Genomic DNA, 23,143 nt, shown 5'->3' on the forward strand with positions numbered 1-23,143 from the left:
ACCTTCCCTCATAAAAAGCCAATAATCACCTCCCTGGCCCAGCTGCCTATCTTTCCCTACTGATTTGAAAGAAAGATGAGGATCAAGGAGCCAATACATAGGTAGTCGCACAAGCATTACTAAGAACCCTGTCCATTTGATGAGGTTTCACCAGCTGAAACTCATCCAAGGAAAGATAGACAAGACAACATGCTATAGGGTGGGTAGTAGGGACCAAAAAAGTGCTTTTCTCACTGCTTCTGGTGCAGTTAGGAAGGGAATACAGGTGAGTGGGCTGCCTGAGAGGATTTTGTATACTCTCCCTCCTTACCATCATAGTAACCTATGCCTGAAACCTATTGTTCGTTCCAACCAGAATACAGTCACTGAAGCAACAAGATGTACCCATGTGTTGACCACTAGTCAACACTTTTTTCAATGAGCCTCTTCTAGTTAGAACTAATAAAAAGAATATAAGTCACATATTTTAATCTATTTTGAAAGAATTCCATTATAAGAGAGTTTTAGAAGCCAGATTTTGCTTTTGGCAGGATCTGGGTTTAGGTTGTTTTTAACAGGATGGTTAAAATTTAATATGCTGAATGCTCTTTCACTTAACAATGGACTTTTTTTTTACATAAAAGAAAGCATCACCTCATAAAACAGTTTTGCAAAGGATTATTTCATTCCACATATTTATGAATCCATTTTAGATGTTCCTCAAGGGCACACCTCCCACTGAATGGTATCACATGTCAAACTAAAATGTACAGTGCAGTATCTTGCTAATAATAGACTATGACATCATGTATACATGACTATCATTCCTCTGCTTATTTCCAAGTAATTTGACCATGCAACCGTAAGAACTCAAGTGTGAAAATTTAAAGGCAATAAAGTGCTAACAAAAATGCTCATTTGAAGAGATGAAAGACATCACTGCCTATAACAAGTTGCTAAAAATGCAACTCTGAATGCTGTGAATATGAAATTTCCTACCATGTCCTACCATAAATTTTAACAGGTATATAAGAAAAGTGTTTTTTATGTGGCAACTGTGTTTCAGCAAACATTCATCCTAGCTTCCTCTCCAAGTCTGGTTTTCTCCTATAGAGAAGCAAGATAAAATGAAGTCCAAGGTCTGGAGTAAAAAAGCTCAGACTTTTTTTTAAAGCAGAAATGTACAGTAGTACTAGGGGCTGCCATGTCAGTAGGGTGGTGAGTCCATGCCAAGTTTTAGACCAGACTTTAAAAGCACTATCCAATTCAATAAACCCTATCCCGAAAATAGGGCTGACCCTATTTTGAGGATAGAGTTTATGAAATTGGATAGTGCTTTTAAAGTCCGGTCTAAAACTTGGCATGGACTCACCACTCTGCTGACATGGCAGCCACCAGGCACTGCTGGTAGGAAATTTCATATTCACAGCATTCAGAGCATCTTGGATAACCCCCATAAGGTTCAAACCAAAACCCACAGTGAATTTACTGCCTCACTGACAAGGGACTGCCCAACCACCACTGAAGAAAAATTGATGTAATTTCCTCTGTTTTTCACACATGCACACATTCAAACACACACGCCTACCTTTAGCCAACACAGACTCTGGCATGGAAAGTTTTTCAATGTTTCTTCACTTCACTTTTGACAAATGTGCTATTTTTGGACACTTTACCCAGAAGGCACTAGGGTGTATATAGGCCTCCCTTAGGCTTTATGTGGAGTTTCAATTTAAAACATCATTTCTCAACATTTGTTTTTCATGCCCCTGCAACAATGAAAGGGCACTACTGACTGCCAAGTGGGCATAGCTCCCTATCAAAGAAGGATGCATAAATTGCCCACCTCATTCTCCCCCATGCAAGTGCACACATACTTGACTGCCCTTTATTTCCATTTTCTCTCTCATCCGAGTATGTTATACCAGTTGCCAGTTATTTGCACCTGGGCAAAAGCAAGGGCAGGGTGTAGGTGTCAGAGTCATGCATTGGATTTCCCAAGCAGGCCCTTAGCAAAGAACAACACCCCATGGAGCACTTTGCTAGGCTTCCCTGTCTGGGAATGGATTGTGCCCTACAACCTGCAATTCTCTACTAGCCTTCAGGTAATTTGCACACGTAGCTTTTGCCCTTTTCTTGCTTTTTTGGTCATATGTTCTGCATAATGTTTAGTATTTGTTATAACCAAGCAAACCTGGTTTTCAGGCTTTCACCATTCGTTAAGTGATAACCCCAACACTATCTGAAGACGTGTCACAAGAATTCCTGTGAGAGAGATGACCTACTAGGCAGTGCCTTTGATCTCACTGTTGAAATGAGGCCATAGCCACCCTCCCCCATTGTGATCTTGGAACTACTTTTAAGGTTATTTGTTAGCCACTCTATCAGAGCTTAACTAGATGCGATGCCATCTATGCAACTTGTGAGTCTGTCACTTGTATATTTTAATGCACAGGCGGTTGATCCAGATTGGGAGCCTGGAAGGTGGTTAGGGACATTTAACCGTAGAATCATAGAATAATAGAGTTGGAAGAGACCACAAGGGTCATCCAGTCCAACTCCCTGCCATACAGGAAATCACAATCAAAGCATCCCCGACAGATGGCCATCCAGCCTCTGCTTAAAGACCTCCAAGGAAGGAGACTCCACCACTCTCTGAGGGAGTGTGTTCCACTGTCGAACAGCCCTCACTGTCAGGAAGTTCCTCCTAATGTTGAGATGGAATCTCTTTTCCTGTAGCTTGCATCCATTGCTCCGGGTCCTAGTCTCTGGAGCAGCAGAAAACAAGCTTGCTCCCTCCTCAATATGACATCCCTTCAAATATTTAAACAGGGCTATCATATCACCTCTTAACCGTCTCTTCTCCAGGCTAAACATCCCCAGCTCCCTAAGTCATTCCTCATAGGGCATGGTTTCCAGACCTTTCACCATTTTGGTTTCCCTCCTTTGGACACGCTCCAGTTTCTCAACATCCTTTTTGAATTGTGTGTCCAGAACTGGACACAGTATTCCAGGTGGGGTCTGACCAAAGCAGAATAGAGTGGCACTATTACTTCCCTTGATCTAGACACTATACTTTTTCATGCAGCCTAAAATTGCATTGGCCTTTTTTAGCTGCCACATCGCACTGTTGACTCATGTTCAACTTGTAGTTTAATTGGACTCCTAGATCCCTTTCACGCGTCGTTTCATTCAGCCAGGTGTCCCCCATCCCATATCTGTGCATTTCATTTTTCCACCCTAAGTGTAGTACCTTACATTTCTCACCACTGAAGTTCATTTTGTTAGCTTTGGCCCAGCTTTCTAGTCTATTCAGGTCATTTTGAATTGTTATCCTGTCTTCTCAGGTTTTAGCTATTCCTCCTAATTTAGTGTCATCAGCAAATTTGATAAGTATGCCCCCAATTCTGTCATCCAAGTCATTGATAAAGATGTTGAACAGCACTGGGCCCATGGGAGAACCCTGTGGGACCCCACTGGTCACTTCTCTCAAGGATGGAAAGGAACCACACCGCTAACCCTCTGCTGTGCACAGAGTACCTGTATCATTCTGTCACAACTCTTTTACTGACATGAAGAGAACTTTTCCTTCCAGTGAAAAGAGCAGGTGGAAGGTGGGGTTAGTGATGTGGACTGCAACTGCAGTGAGGACCCCCACTTACCCCCAAAGTCAGGGTCCCCATCCTGATCAGTTTCTCTCATTTTTAATGGTTTTAAAAACTTTTAAAAAACCATTTTCACATTTGCCAGTTGTGCAAATCATGGCTCCCCTAGTTTAGTGGTCAGCTTGGTATGGAGTACCGGCTCCTCTGCTCTGCTCCAAGAGTGCACAATCAACCCTTTAATAAAAACAAAATGGCATTCAACCAACTCTGCACCCCCACCAGTGTTGATCACTTCAGCTTTTGACTTTTGGGAAGATTTGTGTTCTTCTCCTCTGGTGCTATAACTGTGTACTCATTTAGTAGAGTCAAACAAAGCTTTCCCTTGAACTATGACAAAGCTTCTCTTCTTTCAGTACATGACAATGATCATACCACTGTTGTAGGAACAGAGATGGCACCTCCAAAGCAGCAAGTGGGAAATTACTGCCACTGGTACCTCCAAATGGCATTCTGCACAAGATTCAAAGATCCCCAATTGTCCACCGTTCTTCCACACCTTTAGATTTATACAGACACAGCCCTGCCGATCTGGATACTTACTTGTAGCTTCTGCGTTAAGGAGTCCCTCTGTGCCTGAAGCTCTCTTGCATTATCAATTTCTTTTCTCAGTTTTTCTATTTCCTAAGGGGAATAAAATACTGCATTACCCAAACTGACCCTTAATGGAGACACTAATTTATGTTCTAGACAAATGAACCTTATTGTATCAGAACTGACATCAAACATCTGGTTACTGTAACAATAAGACCTGGAATCAGCAACTCCATTCCATGATTTACCTGCCAACAATGAGCAGTACATGCTGCACAGTTCAACTTGGGTAATGAATTTACATAAATGTCTGTGCTGCTGAATAAACGCAGGGAAAGAATGTCATTGTGGCTTTAGGTCTTTTATAGTCTAGTATGCCATATTTGATCATTACCTTGAAGAAATATTCTTTGCACATCAATATGTAACAACATAATCCCATGCCAGCGCACAGAAAATATGGCTTAGCATTGCCAATGCTGCAGCAAGTACGTGTGCAGCGCAAGAAGGAGGTGACTGAGGGCCAGACTGCTGCCATCTCTCTTAAAATGTCACCCTAAGAGCCACTTGGGCAGCATTATGGACTTGAAAACACACAAACACTCATTTTCGAGAAGGGAGCACCACTTCTACTCTAGGACCATAGGGCTGTTGGTGATTATGTAGCAGTGACAGGAGCTGATTCATCAGGAGCCAGCTGTCAAAACAGCCAGTTTTTCAGCACATTCTGCTAATGATGGAGACACCTTGCCAAAAAAAAAAAAAAAGCTTTTGAGGATAAGGACATGATTTTTAGATTAGCTGGGACTGGGGAAATTTAAACCAGGGCAACATGCAGAGTGTGGAAATGCTCTTTTCTTGAGGGGGGGGGATGCATACCACCCAAAATCACCTAGCCTGTATCTGGCTAGTGCATTCTGGGAACTGTGATCATCCCCCTCTCCCCAAGTTCTGGCCCAAGGAAGCCTATGTTAGTATGCAAATATAAGAATGAATGAGACAGAAGATTAAGGTCTAATGTAGAGAGATGAGAAACATGCAGCCTTCCAGATGCTGTTGAATTGCAGCTCTCATTATACATCACAACTAGCCACATAGTCCAACAACATCTGGAGAGCCACTCCTGTCTAAAGCAATAGTGAAATCACATAGGCAAATATAATGCTGATATTACTGTGCTTTGCATAATGTCTGGTAGACTCATTTCTAGACTGTACTTCTGGGATACAAAGTTTAAAATGAATGACAGAAGTAGGAGACATTTTTAAAGGATTTAAAGCTCTGGAGATAAAATGGCAAGGACTGCAACATTTAAAGTAGATGTTCATGGAAGCACCACTTCTCAGTGTAATAAAATTCTACCAGTTAGGTGACTAGGAAGAATTTTCCACAAAAGCAAGTTATATTGGAACTGCAGTGAGGTATCTTGACCTTTCCTCTGAATCATCTGGTGCCAATTACTGACAGAAAAAGAATAATATGCTTCTGAGACTACAGATATGATATAAATGGTAATCCCTACCTATTATTCACTCTTTGGGGAAGTGAGTGTGCTTCACTAGAGGCAGCACAGAGGCTTTTTGAATTTCCTACCACTGCATGGCCCCATACTGTAAGGGTCATTCTGTCATTCATAATCTCTAGAGAAAGTGCCTCTAATTCAAATACAGCAGACATTCCAGATACTTAAAACCAGAATATAAAAGCAATCTGTTGGAAACAGGTTAAGGTCTGCCCGTTTGTCAGTATGCTTTCATATTTTTAAGAAGATCACACTGATCTGCTGCCTTTTGAAATAAGATTAAATCTTATGATTAATCATTTGTCATTCTGAAACATCAAGAACCAAATCTGCTTCTCAGTAAATACATAATGTTGCTTTCTGTCACATGCACTTGTTTGCCTGATGAAGAAGCGGTGTGACTTCGAAAGCTTGCAACATGTAATTGTGCATTTTGTTTGGCCCAATAAAGATATAATTGTTTGGATATTATTGGATTTGCTATATGGCCAACATATGGCCTGTAGATGCACCTGTATAGTTAATTTGATTCATTAATTTGCCCACTGAGGTCATGTTTGTCTTTTATCTTACCAAGCTACTTCTTATAGATCAAATGTATTTTCCAAGTCTGAACTATAACTTACTGGCTATTCTAGATGCAGTCAGACAGCGATAATAACTCCGGATAGCAAACTCAAGTGGTCATGTCAACAAAACCATAGCCAAAATGTAGTCAACTTGGAAACAGGGATGGGTCAGTTTATTTGGGGAACCCAGAGGTTTGCAGAAACAAAGAGGTCTGCTTTCAGTGCTTTAAGCCAACATATATTTGGCCAATTGGCTCTTACCTGAGCCCTGGATACTATTCAGGGTGGGACTAATGTGAAGGGGGGTGGGAAAGGGGGATGTCATCTTCACACCATGCCAAAGTTGGGGATGGTTTCATATACATTGATGGCCAAGAAGAAGCATCTGAGTCCTCCTTTCCCAGTTTTGCTCCTGAATATTTTGTCAGGGATGATGGGAGTTGTAGCTCTTCACCTCTGGCTTGAACTCACCACCTTGTTACGCACCGGCGCTGACCAGTTTTGGCCAGTGGTTAAAGCTTTGCTCTAAAGCAGCAGAGTTACAGAGAATAGGCTGAAGACCCTGACAAACTCTCCAAGCCTTCTCACTCTTGCTTCCACAGAAGTCTTCCCACTTCTTCAAGATCCAGCTGGCTCTTGTATCTTCACTCAAGACACCAGACAACTCAGTAGTCTTGTATAAAAGATCTACTTTATTCTACTATATACAAGCTCCAAAACTATCCAATACAACTCCTCACTACTATCCACTACTACCCACAAAATACATTGGGATTCATAGCCATTATTATAGTCATTGCAAAATACCACCCACTGTTGTCTGTTTCCACCCAGTGGGCATGTACATCCACTCTCATTGGTTCTCTTGGTTTAACCCACAATTAATGATTTCATCATCTCAGCCTTGACCACTTAACAATTCTCAGGTGTGTTCAATTATCCACTTTACATTTCTGTCCTTGGCATTTAGGACTTGTTAATTCCATTACCTTTTACACCTGTGTGGCTTCTAATTGCTTCTGCTGAGTCACCCTGACTCTCACATACGTGTTTTATTTCATTCACTGTATATCCCATGTTGCTTTTTCCTTAACAAATTTTTCTCCTACTTTTTTTCCCTGGCAGTAGTGCACAGTATTCTCTAGCCACATGATCACAGAGTAGTCTCTGACAACACTGGCTCTTTGGCTTAGTATGGTCAAACACGGCTTGACAACCTTGTCAACAGGGAATAGCTTTACATTTACCTTTTAGTGCATAGTAGTAACAAAAGAAAAAAGAGATTAAATTGGAAAAGTTGCTTTTTTTGGAACACATATCTCAGAATCTCCCAGTTAGCATGTCCAGTCAAAAAAAAAAGGGGGGGGGGCAGGGAGTGTCACAGCACAGAAGGAAGCCTTCCCTCCCTTGCTGCAACCTCCCCGAATTCTCCTCATTCAGCCATTAGACTTTTAAAAACTCCCACTGACAAAAGCCTAAGTGTTTAGGTGGAGCGAGGCTGGACTTTAGGAGGGGACACTGCAGGTTCGATATTTGCCACAAATTTCTGATGAATGTCCAGCTTGCATTAAGAAACTGATTGATGATTTTTTATTATGATCAGTCCCAGACTGAAATATTGATTCTTCTTTATTACTCAATAAAAGAATGCATTCCAACTTCTATAACCATTTTAACACTTAACACTATGAAAAGTATAAATGACACATACTGCAGGCTATTACATAAGGTAATGTACAAAAGAAAGCAAGTACCTCTTCTTTTTTCTTCAGCGTTGCTTCTAATTCTTGTATTGTCTGGTTTAACTCTGTTTTGTGAGTATGGACAGCATTTGCTTGACTACTCACACACTCCAGCTCAGTCACCTATAAAAAATAGATAGACAGTAAATATACATTTAAATGACAATTTTTTTGTTTTCTCTAATGCTTGTTTGAAAAAATGAGCATATGTGAAATTATGTTTAAGTAAGTATGTTAAATAGCCTTGCATGGCATCTCGATAAGATATGTGAAGCATTCTTTATTTATTGTGGCTAAATCCAACTTTTATAAAATTGAGAGGATCTGAATCTAAAACAGCACCAAACAGCCACTGCAATGTTCCTTCCCAACGGTCACAGAAAACGCTTACTTGTTTTTGCAGACTATCTCCAAATGAAAATTTTGCAGATACTGTGCCATTTAACACAGCAGATCTTAGAGATCATCATTAAGAAGTGATCCCATTTAACAGCAGCTCTGTGGGTTTTTCCCCAACCCATAACCCACCAAATTCCACTTGGGAAATCTCATTAGTACCACCAGTCATGAGCAAACCCATCACTGTGGCCAAATGTGGGGCTCCAATCCTTCAGCCCACCAAATGTGAAGACTTCCATGGTGATCACTGCAATAACCAAGAGTGAAGGCTTTTCCTGATCCCCGCTCCTGTCATAATGTAACTAACAGCTTCCTCCTGTCCCACAGATGGTTTGACACCAACTGTGGGGACCATCTAAATTCCTTCAAGGTACATACGATGATTTTATTCAACTTCTTTCCTCAATGACCACTACCTCTCTGTTTTCAATGTTGCTAAAACAGACACCTTGCCTGAATCTGGTGTTCATTCCACCAACAGTTCCTTACTTTATTCTCTAATATTCAAATCATTAAATTAAACTACATTTGATTTGCAATAAATCAAACTCCAAATACAACTTCATGACACCACAAGCTAATGTTTAGGTACAGTCTCCATAAGGACTAGACTCACAGGAGTCCTCCAAATTTTCTGAGAACATTTATTATGTATGGGAGGAACATAGAAACAATGCATTATTTTAGTGGAATGCTTTTAAAAATAAGTGTGACAAATCTGTGTATTAAGATAAACACACATAAAAATCCTTACTGATAAAGGAAAAGGATTAAACAAAGTGAAATTTGGAAAATCAGAAACTGAATAAAACCCCAAGCATCAGGATCTAATCTGTTTTAGGGAACAATTTTTCCTTACAAACAGTCAAAAGAAACAACTATACTATCAAATTGTTTTGGGTTTCTCATGAGAACTACGCTTCATGTTTCCCCACAGAGAACTACGCTTCATGTTTCCCCACAGAGAAGAGCAGGATCCCCAGCACTCCTCCTTATGAGTGGCTAAAAAAGCCAATAGGATTCTAGGCTGCATCAATAGAAGTATAGTGGCTAGACGGAGGGAAATAATAGTACCACTCTGTTCTGCTTTGGTCAGACCTCACCTGGAATACTGTGTCCAGTTCTGGGCACCTCAATTGTATGTGGACAAGCTGGAGCATATCCAGAAGAGGGCGATTAAAATGGTGAAAGGTATGGAAACCATGCCCTATGAAGAGTGTAACAATCTTCCTTCTATATGATGATGTAACAAAAGCACAAATCTCTAGCCTCAAATATGTAGATGGTAACGTGTTTAAAACTCATCACTTAGGCCAAGCAGATTGATTGAAAATCAATAAAATAAGTTTATTTTAGAAACAGAACAGAATAAAAGATTGTCAATAATAAGCTGTTGTGAACTTGTCTCTTAATAAATTAGTTGCAGAGGTTTACAGAAACTCTTATATCAGATGCGACCCTTTTCCTAATCTTTCGGCCTTCTCTTGGTCTAAAAGCTCAAATTTCCTCGTTTAACACACTGTACCCTCAGAGACTTCAAGACTATAGCCCTTCTCGGGACTAGTCTTTTCCCCAGTTTTCTTTTCACTGTATTGGGACTTTCGCATCCCTTTGTGACAATTCCTTTTCCTATTTCCGCCCCTAGGCTAACAACATCTCTTATGATCTAATATAACCACAACCCCCTGTTAGAGTTTGGCTATTCTGAGCCTCTCTTCCCTAGACTCATCAATCTAATCCAGTCCCTCTCTGGACCTAGCAGTTCTCCTAACTAACACTATCCCGCAGGATATTCTACTCCAGGCACTCTCTTTTCTAGAGCCCTGGCAGCATAATGGTAGGGAGCCCTTTTCCATTCAGACTCTACCCCTAACCATCTTTCTCTAACCCCTGAAAACCCTTCTTCTCTGGATTCCAGGTCCTAACTCCTCAACATTCCAACCCCCAACTGAACCTTCTCCTGCCTGAGTCCCAACTGACTCCCCAACTGACCGTTCGGAATTTTCAAACGTTCCAGCCCACAGGCGATTGGCTGGCCCTCAGCTGCCTTCTGATTGGACAGCTGGGAGTGCTTCTCTGTTACAAAGAGAAACTTAGGGAGCTGATTATGTTTAGCCTGAAGAAGAGGAGGTTAAGAGGTGATAGGGTGGCCCTGTTTAAATATTCGAAAGGATGTCATACTGAAGATAGAGCAAGTTTGTTTTCCGAAGCTCCAGGGAATAGGACCTGGATCAATGGATTCAAACTACAGGAAAAGAGATTCCCCCAAAACATTAGGAAAAGCATCCTGACAGCAAGAGCTGGTTGACAGTGGAGTATGTTGGAGTCTCCTTCTTCGGAGGTTTTTAAACAGAGGCTGGATGGCCATCTGTTGGGGATGCTTTGACTGTATCTTCCTGCATGCCAGGAAGTTGGACATGATGGCCTTTGAGGTCTCTTCCAATTCTATGATTCTATTATTCTAAAATTCTAGACTTGACCACATTTAACAGATTGATAAACATCCAGTGTGCTAAAATCATCCTAGCAAAATAACCCTATGCTTTAGTAATTCATTAACATACAGTGTCCACAGTTTTCCCTGAAGATGGCAATTAATATGACTGTGTTTTCCTATCTGTAGAGTGAAGAAAAATCAATTTAATTACATCTTTGTGATTTTAGCTTCACTGCCTGAAATCTTGAAGACCGTGCACATGTTTTCACAAATCAATGCAACTAAGATGTGCTAAACTTTCTCTAGTTAGGACTATCAAATGAGACATAAGCAAACAAATGATATTATCTCAACAGCATGCTTGATTTCATTTGAACTATGTCCAATGATAATTTTTTCTCTGCCCTTTTGTGGCAAGACACAACATATGCGCATGAGATGAACCAAGGTCCATCTAATCAAGCAACTATAGGCCTCCAGAAAGCCAACTAGCAGAGCACAAAGGCAACAAGACCTGGTATTCAGTGGCATACTGCCTTTCACACTGGAGATTCCATTTAACTATCAACATTCCTTCTAACAATCAAAAGAAATTGTTGAAAATCAAATATCAAAGCCAGGAGTGCTACATATTTGTAGATTCCTCAGGTATGCAATTTATGTAAACAAAAATCTGGAAAATCTAATCAAAATGGATGTTAAAAATTAAAACTCCCACCAAGACTCTGTCAGATTACAGAATGCTGATGGCAACTACATCTAAACAGAGGAGAAAAAGTCTATAGAAACTGGAATTAAAACAGACTGTAGGCCTCTATGTGGCTCTCTATGTAAAAAGGTTTCTTACAAGTAAAAGATAATGATAATCCAGTAATCTACCTCCTTGCACCTACACCCTTAGTTTCCTTACACAAAGCAAAGGTCTGAAGGAGATGCTGGCTGAACTGTTCCTGGATTACCATGCAATGCAAGGTCCTATGTGGAAAAGCCTTCACAAATATAGCCTTAGGCCTGTTACAGACTGCCAAAATAAAGCTGCTTTGGGTCTCTTTGGAGGTATGCTATTTAAATGATGCATGGGTCCTAAAGAGTCTGGAGGTCGCGCCAAAGCCACACTCCAGTCCTAAGCACTGGAGTGCAGCTTTGGTGCAGCTTCCGGATTCTTAGGGTGCATGCATCATTTAAACAGCATACCTCCAAAGAGACCCAAAGCAGCTTTATTTTGGCAGTCTGTAACAGGCCTTATTCCCCTTCACACAATACACAGAAGTCTGGAAGAGCAGGTGCACTGTAGGAGGTGGGGCACAATATGGTCAGCAGCACAGTTATACTTTTTTGTGTATGGAACCCATTCTTGTGGTTCGTGCATGAAAGGACCTTGTGTGAGTCTATCCATTAAGTCTGTGGCCAAGAGAAGTTGATACTGGGAATAATATTGTTGCGTGCCTTCAATTCCTTTCTGACCTATAGTGGTCCCATCACAGGGTTTTCTTGGCAAGATTTGTTCAGAGAAGGTTTGCCATTGCCTTCCCTGAGGCTGAGGGCATGTGATTTGCCTAAGGTCACCTAGTGGGTTTTGTGTGGGTGGCCGAGCTGGGAACTGAACCCTGGTCTCCAACGTTGTAGTCCAACTCTCAAACCACTACACCGCATAGGCTCTCAGTCAGTGCCTGAAGCAGGAGGGGATTAGGGACTGTGGGGATGTGTTCCATGAGGTTAAGAACCCCCTCACGCTTTGCAGGTCTGTTTCAGGAGAATAGAAAGAGCATGCTTCCCCTTTCTCACACTTCAGACAACCCCCTTGGTTAGACAGGAAGAATGGGCAAGCTTTTTGCCCCTGAGGTCTATGGGCATCAGGTCAGGGGCCACCTATTTTGGCCAGAGTTGACAGTGGATGGGGCCTGGGGCCCTACCATCCCTGCATGGAGAGAGAGAGAAACACTAGTGAGAAAAAAGGAATGAAAGGTAGGAGAGAGAAAACAAAAATGCAGAGGGAATGATGAACAGCAGCACAGGGTGGGTGAAAACAGAATGATCACCTGTTTCCCAATGGAGGTAAGGAGAGAGTAAGAATACTTGAGTTTGGAGGTGAAAGAGCATGGAGCCAGTGCTTAGCGGGAAAGGAGGGAAAGAGAACTGCAGGCAGGGCTAAGGGGTTTCTAACTCATATGAAACTGGGGTCTCTATTAGTATTTTTTAAAATCTAACATAGCAAATGAGAAACCCAGAACAATCTAAGCACTGTAGATCAAATATGTATCTTCTATAGGAACAACATAACAGAAATTATGGGGTTATTCAGACAGTGTAGATAATCCTGGTAGAATGTGGGTTGAATCTGTGTTGTTCACATCAATTTTGAATGCATCCGATTAAGTGGGGGGGGGGACTGTCAAAACCCCTCACAAATCCCACGGTAATCGATTTCATTCCCCCCCCTGCATTTTTCTGAAAGATTCACACTGTCACCTGTGTGAATAACTAATGCGGATAGACCTGGGATAAAACTCTGCATGTCTTGAATGTGTTTCGAATACATCCACATCATCGACTCCATCTTTATTTGCAGTGCTGACACATGCTGGCAAAAGAATTTGCAGAGATATTCAGAGACACTGTTCAAATGAAATTATTCGAATAGCCACATTGCAAAATAAAATGTGTAGATAATCCCCAGGTCAGATACCGGCTGTCTAAATCCAATGCTGTGCTAGACAATGGCCACTAGCACAAAGGGACCTTCTTCCCATTTTTCCTGCAACCCTCTATTCTTGGCCAACTGCTCCTCCTGGCAATTTTAGAGCATTGCCCAGCTAGCCAAGGGCCAATAATTCAATAAAAATGGACTCCACTGTAACAATGGAAACCAGAAACATCAGAATATCTAATCACAGATTTCATTTCCCATCTAGTTTGGTTAGTTAGTAAAAGGAATTGTTATTGTTACTTTTTTTGTTAGACACAGAGAAAGAGTCTCTCACAACGTCTCTGATGGAGACAGGTCTAAATACAACAAATACTTTTAACTCTAGTACCTGTTTTTAAACACACAAATCTCCTCTTCTTTTCAGTCAAGTAGAATTTGGGGCTGAGGGACAAAATCACTTCAGATGTCAAGTGTACTTGAGTAGATGGTGAGGCTTTTATAGCCATCTTTTAAAATAGCACTTTAAAGATACACACCCAGTTGCTACTAGCTTATTAAAACCTAAGTTTAGAAGCACAAGTAACACTCCACATCACTACCAATGGTTTTTCTGACCTTCAGCAGATTTTTGTGATAGTATGAAATGCGAACAACAAAAAACATAGTGGAAATGGAAATCTCTCATGATAAATGAGTGTGGGTTGTTTTCCCCTTCAACTCTACCACCAGCTGCAGTTCCAGACCAAGATTTCCTGTCTGCCAGAGAATTGGTCAAAGAAATGTGTGCTGTTGCAAGGGAGGGGGAAGTGAGGATGGAGGTAAACCACCAATCTTTTTTCCATTTCCATTGTCATGTACAGGAACCACTTAGTTCAGAAATACACATTTCAGAGGTGAAAATAAAGGAAACCTTTATTCAAAAAAACTACACTTTATTGTCAGCAAGTGTTAGCAAAGCTTAATTAAAGCACACACAATTTCAACTCTTAAGTTGGCTACTTCCTCATTCATCAAAACATTCTTTGCTCTTCTTTTTCTCAGGGGCATCCCTCTCCTTTTCTCACCACAAATGTTTCCAAGAGAATGACCATGGATCTGCCTACCCCAGTCTCTACTTTCTTTCCATCTGTTCAATAATCACCAAGGAATGTGGACAACAGTTCTAGCAATTAACCAGCATTGAGGCCATGCTATTGAGGACGCAGCTGCGCTGGGCAGGACGCATTTCCAGGATGGAGGACCATCACCTCCCAAAAATAATACTCTACGGTGAACTCGCCACGGGTCAGCGTAAGAGGGGCGCTCCAAATAAGAGATACAAGGACTCCCTGAAACAACATCTCAGGCTTGGCCAAATTGATCACCAAAAATGGTCTGCCCTGGCCTCGCATCAGGAGGCATGGAGACGCACTATCCACGATGCTGCAGCTTTTTTCGAAATCTCACGCCGAACAAGTCTTGAAGAGAAACGACAATGCAGAAAGAACCGCAACCCAGAAACATCACCCAAGGAGACTTTCCACTGTGCTTTCTGCAACAGGACCTGTTTGTCCTGGACTGGCCTTTTTAGTCACCAACGCGCTTGTACAAAGTGCGGGATGAGTCCTTCCTGAATCTTTGTTCACAAAGCAAAGCCAGAGAGACATTATCCATCACTTTGCAGCATCCCTATCTAAAATAATATATTGATGTTATGTGCCTTCAAGTAGCTTTTTACTTATGGCGACCCGAAGGTGAACCTATCATGGGGGTTTCTTGGAAAGTTCCTTCAGAGAGGGTTTGCTATTGCCATCCCCTGAGGCTGAGAGAATGTGCCATGCCAAGGTCACCCAATGGATTTCATGGCTGAGCTCAAATTTGAACTCTGGTCTCCAATACTCAAACCACTACATCATGCTGGCTCACTAATATAATATACCAACAAATGCTAAGCAGGTGAAATAACCCATTTAACCAATGGCAGGGAGCTGGAAGACGCAGCTCCTGACATCCACCTACAAAGCCCCAATGTCCACGCACACACACACACACACACACACACACACACACACACCCTCTATGCAATAGAGAAATGGCTGGGCTTCTGCAAATGCCAGTTAGCTAGTTAATATTTCAGACATAAGATGTCAGGACTTCATGCAAGCAACTTCTCCATTGCATACTTAGTTTTTTAAATCCTGTGAGTAGCAGCTATTTCTTTGTCTGTTTAAGTAACTGTGCTTCTTCTACTAGGCAGGGACTGACTATGCAGCTATTCAAATAACCAGTCAAAAGAGGTCAGCCAAGCTCTGCTGCTGCCTGAGGGGAAGAAAATCACTGCCATCCTTGTGGTCCCAATAACTTTTGCCAGTACCCCCTCCCCCCCTTTTGTGTCTGCAATGAAATCACCACCTCCTGTAAGATCAGGTAGGAAAGTGAAGGAACTGGGTGCTCAAGCAATGTTTCATCTCTCTCCCCTGATTAAAGGTCCAAGTTGGGGAAGGAAGGTACTGAAAATGGTCAGCTAGCTACATATAAGGATTGTATGGACTGTAGATCTCCTTGTGGATGATGGGGAGTACCTCTTGTGGACTACAAGCAGTATTTGGGGGGGGGGGGGGGTCAGGAGCTTTGCAAACCTGATAAAGAGGGCTTCAAACAGATTCCTGGGGAGAGAGAATGGGGAAAAGCTTAGAACTCAGATTTGAGATAAGAAGTTTCTAAGAAAACAACAACAAAAAGGGCAAAGGCAGGAGCAAGGCAGTGGAAGTGCAGCTCTGTAATTTGAAGGTGGAACTAGGAAGATGAAACATCCATGTGCTGTGATGTCTGTAAGTATTAACGCACAGAGCACAGAAAATGAACAGAATGAATCTGAAATCCTAATGCTAGAAAATCCTGGACAAGGAAGAAATACTTCTTCACACACTGTAGGGGAGCCACTGCCACAGATGTAGCAGTTCTAAAAAGGAATTAGAGGTTAGGGGGGTTAGGATCACCAATGGTTACTAGTCCATATGGCTAAATTAGCATTAAAAGCAATATGTTTTTGTTTAACAATTGCTGATGAGTGCAAGATAGAAGGTGTGGTTATGCTCCTGTTGACAAGTTTCCCATAGGTAACATCTGCCTTAAATCCTGTGCTGGGAGAAAGGTGGGGATAAAATAAATATAGAAATAAAATAAACTGGTTAGCCACTGTGTGAATGGATTGAAGGCTTTTATGTTCTTATCTGGGGGGAAATAAGATGGTGCCTCCTCTCCTTGCCTGATTTTATGTACAAAAACTGATCAGTCTGGCAGTTGAATCTTATTTCAAGAGTAATAACAGAACAGTGTCTCTTACTGCACCTGTGAGTAGTAGGGCATCTTAGAGAATGCAAAGCAAGATGTGTGGCACCACTGATTTAGTAGTACATTCTGAAGTGCAGGCTCTCACCAGAACGGAACACTCCACAGAGGATCCAAATTGCAAGTAGTTGTGTTGATCTAAAACCATATTTATCACTTTCTATCTCTGTTAGGAGAAGGTATTTTGTAAAATGAATGGGTCTTGCCAATTCTAAAATCAAGCCATCCTCAAATGCTCTGGATTACAACCGCTCATAAGTGTATGCTTTTGCTAGGAAAATCCATTTCTTCTCTGGTTACTTTGGCGACTGCACTGAAGCCCAGGAAGAACAAGGGAACAAGTCAAGGGGGCTGATAGATGGAGTTTATTGTAAATCAAAAACTCCTGGGGCTGAGACTCTGTGAGCCCTGGCTCCTCTGTAGCACTGTGTGGCACATACAGCTCTACCCTATGTATGTCCTTCAGCATGTCCTGCCTATGGTGGCCGCCTCACTTCAACTGCTAGTGGCAGCAGGTGGCTTCTCTGTTACTACAGTTGTTAATCCATTTCATACTTTAAAGTTGAACTTTAAGGGAGCTGTCTAAGGTTCCAAAATAACTACAAAATAGGTTCAGCATCTCAGATAGCGCTTTTAAAAGTCTGGACTGAAAAAGAATGGATTTACTCACAATGGCACGGAAGCCACCAGTGCTTCTCGCTGATGATAAAAACTGTCTTGCCAATGCTAAAACCTCTACAGAGACAAGCAATAGCAGAAAGGGAGATTTCAACTATCTTGACATCTGCTGAAAGTCTAACTCAATTAAGGATGGAACATTCAGTAAGTCTTGCTGACAAGTACTGTAGATGGAAGAAGTTGGAAGAGGATCTGCAGTCCTAAACTTAATCCTCACCAAAGGAAAATATGATAGCTGAAGTAAAAATGACAGTAACTTTAGGGAAAACTGTCCACGTTATCATGGATTTTGAGACAGAAAGTGCTTTGGAAACTGTATTCAATCAGGCCTGTATCTTTTATGGTAAGAAAGCACATTTGAAAACACTCACAAAGAAATTGGGTGGGATCCTGTGGCTATACATTCTCAAAGGAAACCCCCCACAAGTGGTACGATGTGTCTTTCCTAAGAAAAGTGCTCACATTAAGTTGGAACCCAGTATTTCATTTGAAAAGAAAGAATGAGGCACCAACAGATTAAACTCATAAACCCCAATCTGGAGAGGGTTGTTTTACAACCCCTTAATCATGAAAGCAGTACTTCAAGCTGCTTTTTAATTCTCCTTTATTAAAACAGCAACAACAAGATACAATGAAATACTTAATTAAAAGTAAATAAATGCATGGTAGGTGTTATTAGTCCATTATCAAAAAGAGCACAGAGGACTGGAACCCCTATATATAAATATACATTTTCTTCGTTTTAAACTGACTGACATAATTTCTTCTATGGATCTCCAGGAGCAGAGGTCTTCTGGCTTATTAAATTTATGGATCAGGTTGCTAGGTATCCAGAAAGAAACACTCAGTCCAAACTATACATGGGAGATAATCTTCATAATTCTGCAAAATAATGAGCTAAAAAAACCATCAAGGATGAAAGGATGAAACTGGAGAAATCAGAAAAGAAACAAGCAAAAAAAAAAAAAAGGGGGGGGGATGACTTCAGGCAAAATGTATGGGTAAGAATTTATTGCTGCCATTTCCTTTGCTTCATTTTAAAGTTAATGGGTCTTGCCATTTTTTGTTATCACTAATGGGGGAGGAACTGTTAAAATAATATCCTCTGTCCTGGAAAGTCTATGATTTGTAGACAAGAAGCTGGAGCAGGAGCTGGGATAAAATGAGGAGTATTTATAGTCTCTACAAAGACATGAATTATCATTTAAACTAGAGAAAATAACAACATTGCCATGTAGCAAAAGTGTGATTTTGTGGATGAAACAACATTACATTTTAAACATTTAATGGTGAAAACACTGGAGAGGCCATATTCCCAATACTTCTGGCTTTTAGCTCTACCTCCCATCTGAAAGAAAATAAATACCTGTTACCACTGACAGATACATGTATTTGCTCACCTTAACAACCATATCCTTGTAGAAGATTGTAGCTTTTATGGTATCTTGCAGAAGGAGGCAGCATACAGAACTGTTACAAGGTGTACTAGTTTGTACTTCAGACAATGATAGCTATTCACTTTTTCAATACTAAAATGTCACCAACAATTAGTTTCATGCAAATTGTACAGTTGTAATGGACTTGTGTAACTTTAAAATCTACAGTCCCAGTTTATACCAAATAACAAAAAAAGAACCAAGGGTCAAACACTTTTTCATGGCATGTTTTTCAGTAATGCATACAGGAATATGGATAAAGATGCACCTTTTCTTACTAACTGGATTGGGCGAGTAGAATAGCAAAGAAAGGACAGGTTGCTTACCTCTAACTGTAGTTCTTCAAGTGGTCATCTGCAAATCCACATAAATGGGTTATTCTGCGCCTGCGCAGCATTTCCGGATTCTACTGGAATCGCTAGGGAAGACTTTTTGGTGGTAGCTCCACCCACCCTCTATATAGGCAGGACATCTTCCTGCCCTTTCTCAGTTCCAAAAAAGATCCGCCATAAGAGCAGACAAGGAAGAGAGAAGGACACAAGAGAGGGGAGGATGGGCGGGATTTGTGTGGATTCGCAGATGACAACTCGAAGAACTACAGTTACAGGTAAGTAATCTGTCCTTCTTCTTTGTGGTCTCTGCGAAGCACACAAATGGGTTAGACTGGCAAGCTTAGTCCTCTGTGGAGGAGGAAGTGTCCTGGTAACAAAATAAAATATTAAATCAGAAAAACAGTGTGATTGTCAGTTATTTGACAGGTGCCAACTAACCTTAATGTATGCTGGAAAGGAGAACAGCTCTGCTAAAGTCTGCTTCGCGTCGGTGTCTGGTATCAAGTCTGTCATGCTTGATAAAGGTCAAAGGTTGTGACCAAGGAGGGGGGCGAGCCACAGCTGTCTCAGACTCCAAGGAGTGATCAGGATCACATCTGATCTGCTGGTGCGTAGTTTAGCTATCACTCTGGTGATTAGAGGAAACAGGGAGAAGGCGTAAAGCTTTTTGCTGGACCACTGGAAGTGGAAGGCATCCCCTCAGGACCGAGGTGAAGGGATCCTGGAGCAGAAGTGGTTGCAGTGAGTGTTGAAATGCGAGGCAAAAAGTTCAAGTCTGGGGTTCCCCACAGAGAGAAGAGACGGAGGACAACTTGAGGATTTAGTTGCCACTCATGACAAGCGTCTGGAGCCCTGCTCAGCTTGTCTGCAAGCTCGTTTTCCACTCCAGGGAGATGTATGGCTGACAAGGTGATCCAGTTTCAGATGCACCAGTTCTAAATTTGAAGGGTGAGGCTGAGAAAGGTGGCCAACCTCGTACCGCCCTGTTTGTTGATGTAATACATCATTGTTGTGTTGTCCGTGAGGAGGAGGATGACCTGGTTTCGAAGGCCTTCAGTGCTTTCTGTACAGCTAACATCTTGAGAGTGTTGATGTGGAGCTGCTGTTCTTTGGGAGACTATCTCCCATGGATAGAGAGGTCATTGAAATGGGCTCCCCAGTCTGCATTTGAGGCATCAGTGGTCAGTGAAGTCTGAGATTGTGGCGGTAAAAGAGCACACCCACCAGCGGAGAGAGTTGGCCACTGGCCTTGGAACGATGATCCACTTCTGTAGAGTGTCGAAGGCAGGGTTGAAGACTGAGAGGAGCCATGAATGGAAGGGACATATGCGAAAACGGGCCCACAGCGTGACATATGTCGTGGATGCCATATGGCCGAGGGCGACCTGAGCTGTTTGCGCTGTAATGCGCCTGAAGGCAAGATAGCGTTGGATTGCAGACCTGAAGTTGAGGAACCTGTTGTGAGGAAGGTATGCTCTGCAGGTCGTGGAATCTAACATGGCCCCTATGAAGCACACCCACTGGTTTGGGCAAAGGGTGGACTTTTCTCTGTTGATCATGAGTCCCAAGTAGCGAAGAAGGGAAAGTGCAGATTTGAGATGGGAGAGGAGCATCTGTCTGGAGGGGGCCACGAACAACCAATTGTTGAGGTAAGGAAAGACTATGATGTTTTGTTGGTGGAAGTATGCTGCTACAAAAGTCATGCATTTTGTGAAAACTCTTGGTACAGTGGAAAGTCCAAACAGCAGTACTTGGTACCGAAAACAATTGGGACCGATGGAGAAGGCGAGTAGGTCCCGGTGGTCCTCCCGAATGCTGATGTGGAAGTAGTCATCCAGAAGATCAAAAGTGGCGAACCAGTCTGACTCCTGCAGGAGAGGCAAGATGGAGGCCAAGGTTACCATACGGAAACATCTATAGACAATAAAAGAGTTGAGAAAACGCAAGTCCAGGATGGGATGGAGGCCACCTGTGGCTTTCAAGACAATGAAGTATCGAGAGAAGAGGCAATGTCAGGTTCGGGATGGAGGGACGGGCTCGATGGCCCCTTTTTGAAGAAGAGAGCACGCTTCATCAAAAAGGGTGTCTAAGGGGGGAGTGGTGAGTATGATATCCCTTGGGGGAGAAGACTGGAGCTCCAGGGCACAATCCCTACAGACGATAGAAAGCACCCAGGAGTCAGATATTACAGAGGCCCAAGAGGGTGGAAGTGGGCCAGGCAATCCCCAAAGAGAGTTGGAGAAGCGAAGTGCGCTGGGGAGCTTCAGAAGCGGTGTTTGCCTTGTTCTGCATCCTTCTTATGGAAGGGTTGCTTATATTTTTGTTTTTGCTGGTGCTTCCCTTGCTGTTGGGGAGGGAAGCGTTGTTGGTGGTAGTCCGAAGACTGGTTGGATCTACCCTGGTTGGGGAGGTAGGGAGGTCTCTGCCATCCCAAACAGCATTGAGACAAAGGAGGGCGAGAAGTCAAGGAAGAAGACATACCGTATTTACAGGCTGTGTTCTTCATTTTGTTTTTGAAGTCCAACTTCTCGTCAGTTTCCTTATGGAAGTGTCCCATAGTGTCAAAGCGGAGCTCTTCGATGGCCTGTTTGGCTTGAGGCGTTAGGTCCGAAGACCTTAGCCAGGTGTGGCATCAGAGGACCAGGGCGCCGAGAGTTGGCAGGAAGCACAGTCAGCTGAGTGTTGGGCCACTGAGATCTGGTGTGAGGCCAGTGCATGAACTTTTGCATGGATGGCCATGGCTGTCCGTTTCTTGTTGTCAGGGAGGTCTTCATATAGGGGAAGAACTTTCTCCCAAAGCTGCTGTTGGTAGGCAGCTATACACGCTGAGTAGTTCTGGATCTTGAGGTCCAGGAATGCAGAGGCATAGGCTTTCCGTGCCATGGTGTCAAGCTTATGACCCTCCTTGTCATTGGGGGTGAGAGCTGTCTTTGGGGCCGAGGGGACCTGGGAGGCTTCCACAGTTGCCAAATTTGAGCGAGGATGTTCAAACAACCAAATCTCTTCCAAGAGTGTGATGCAGTAGAGATTGTCAAGGTTTCTGGTGGAAGGCTGGGCCAAAGACAAAGTAGTCCAAGAGCTCTTTGCAATCTTGGACATAGACGGCAGAAAGGCAATGGAGACTGGTGTTGGGACCTTGTCACGAACCCTCTCATCAATCAGGTCAAGAGCCTGGGAGTCTGCATGGAGAACTTCAATGTTCAGGGCTTTGCCCATTCGAATAATTTGTTCTGAGAAGGAAAAAATGTAATCTGAAGGAGAGGGAGCATCGAGCACAGCGAGAGACTGTGACTGCTGAGCATGAGTGTAGTCAGAGTCAGAGTGATCTGCGGATTCAGCCGAAGCTGGCCTGGTCCTGGTGTGGGTTGAGAGAGCCTGAGTAGTTACCAGTACCGGTAACAAAGGGCGCACCTGCAGGGAGACGGCTGAAGTTGACTGTATGGGTCGGACTGGTTCCGCTCGGGAAGCCAAGGAAAGGCGAGACCAAGATGGGATGGATGCAGCTGAAGACCTTGGAGGAGGCAAAAGAGGTTCACCTGGTTGAAAGGTGGAGACAAAACGACTTCCACGGACTTCTGAAGGGTCAAGAGGAAAAAAATAAGTGCCTGTAGCTTGATCAAAAACAACATCCCGTCTGGGGGGTTCCGCTAGGACAGAGGATGTGTCTTAGTCTTGTTCGACCTCGAAACAAACAATGTCTGAAGTCTGGAGAGCTGGTCCAGTATCACCACTTGGGTGAAAGGGGAGGCTTCCTCTTCACCCTCCGAGAATTGGTAGGGTTCAGACAGTGAATGTAAGAAGGTGGTGTGTCTGGTCGGGCCCGGGAGTTGGGACGAGGAGACAACTGAGGTTGAGGTGCTGGCTGTGCACACAGTA

At 42.7% G+C, this 23,143-nt stretch overlaps 1 protein-coding gene across 2 annotated transcripts in view; it reads right to left on the bottom strand.

The window, feature by feature from the left end:
• HOMER1 (homer scaffold protein 1) overlaps positions 1-23,143 on the bottom strand; it is a 104,946-nt gene that overhangs the window by 5,312 nt on the left and 76,491 nt on the right. For both annotated transcript variants that reach the window (XM_089494728.1, XM_089494722.1), the window contains 2 exons: positions 8,021-8,131; positions 4,185-4,265 (listed from right to left, as the gene is read on the bottom strand). In XM_089494728.1, the coding sequence (XP_089350854.1) occupies positions 4,185-4,265; positions 8,021-8,131 (192 nt within the window). The remainder of the gene's footprint in view (positions 1-4,184; positions 4,266-8,020; positions 8,132-23,143) is intronic.

This window comes from Sceloporus occidentalis, unplaced genomic scaffold (genome assembly GCF_023333645.1).
Source record: "Sceloporus occidentalis isolate IW3139 unplaced genomic scaffold, rSceOcc1.0.p SCAF_1, whole genome shotgun sequence".
NCBI lineage: Eukaryota > Metazoa > Chordata > Lepidosauria > Squamata > Phrynosomatidae > Sceloporus > Sceloporus occidentalis.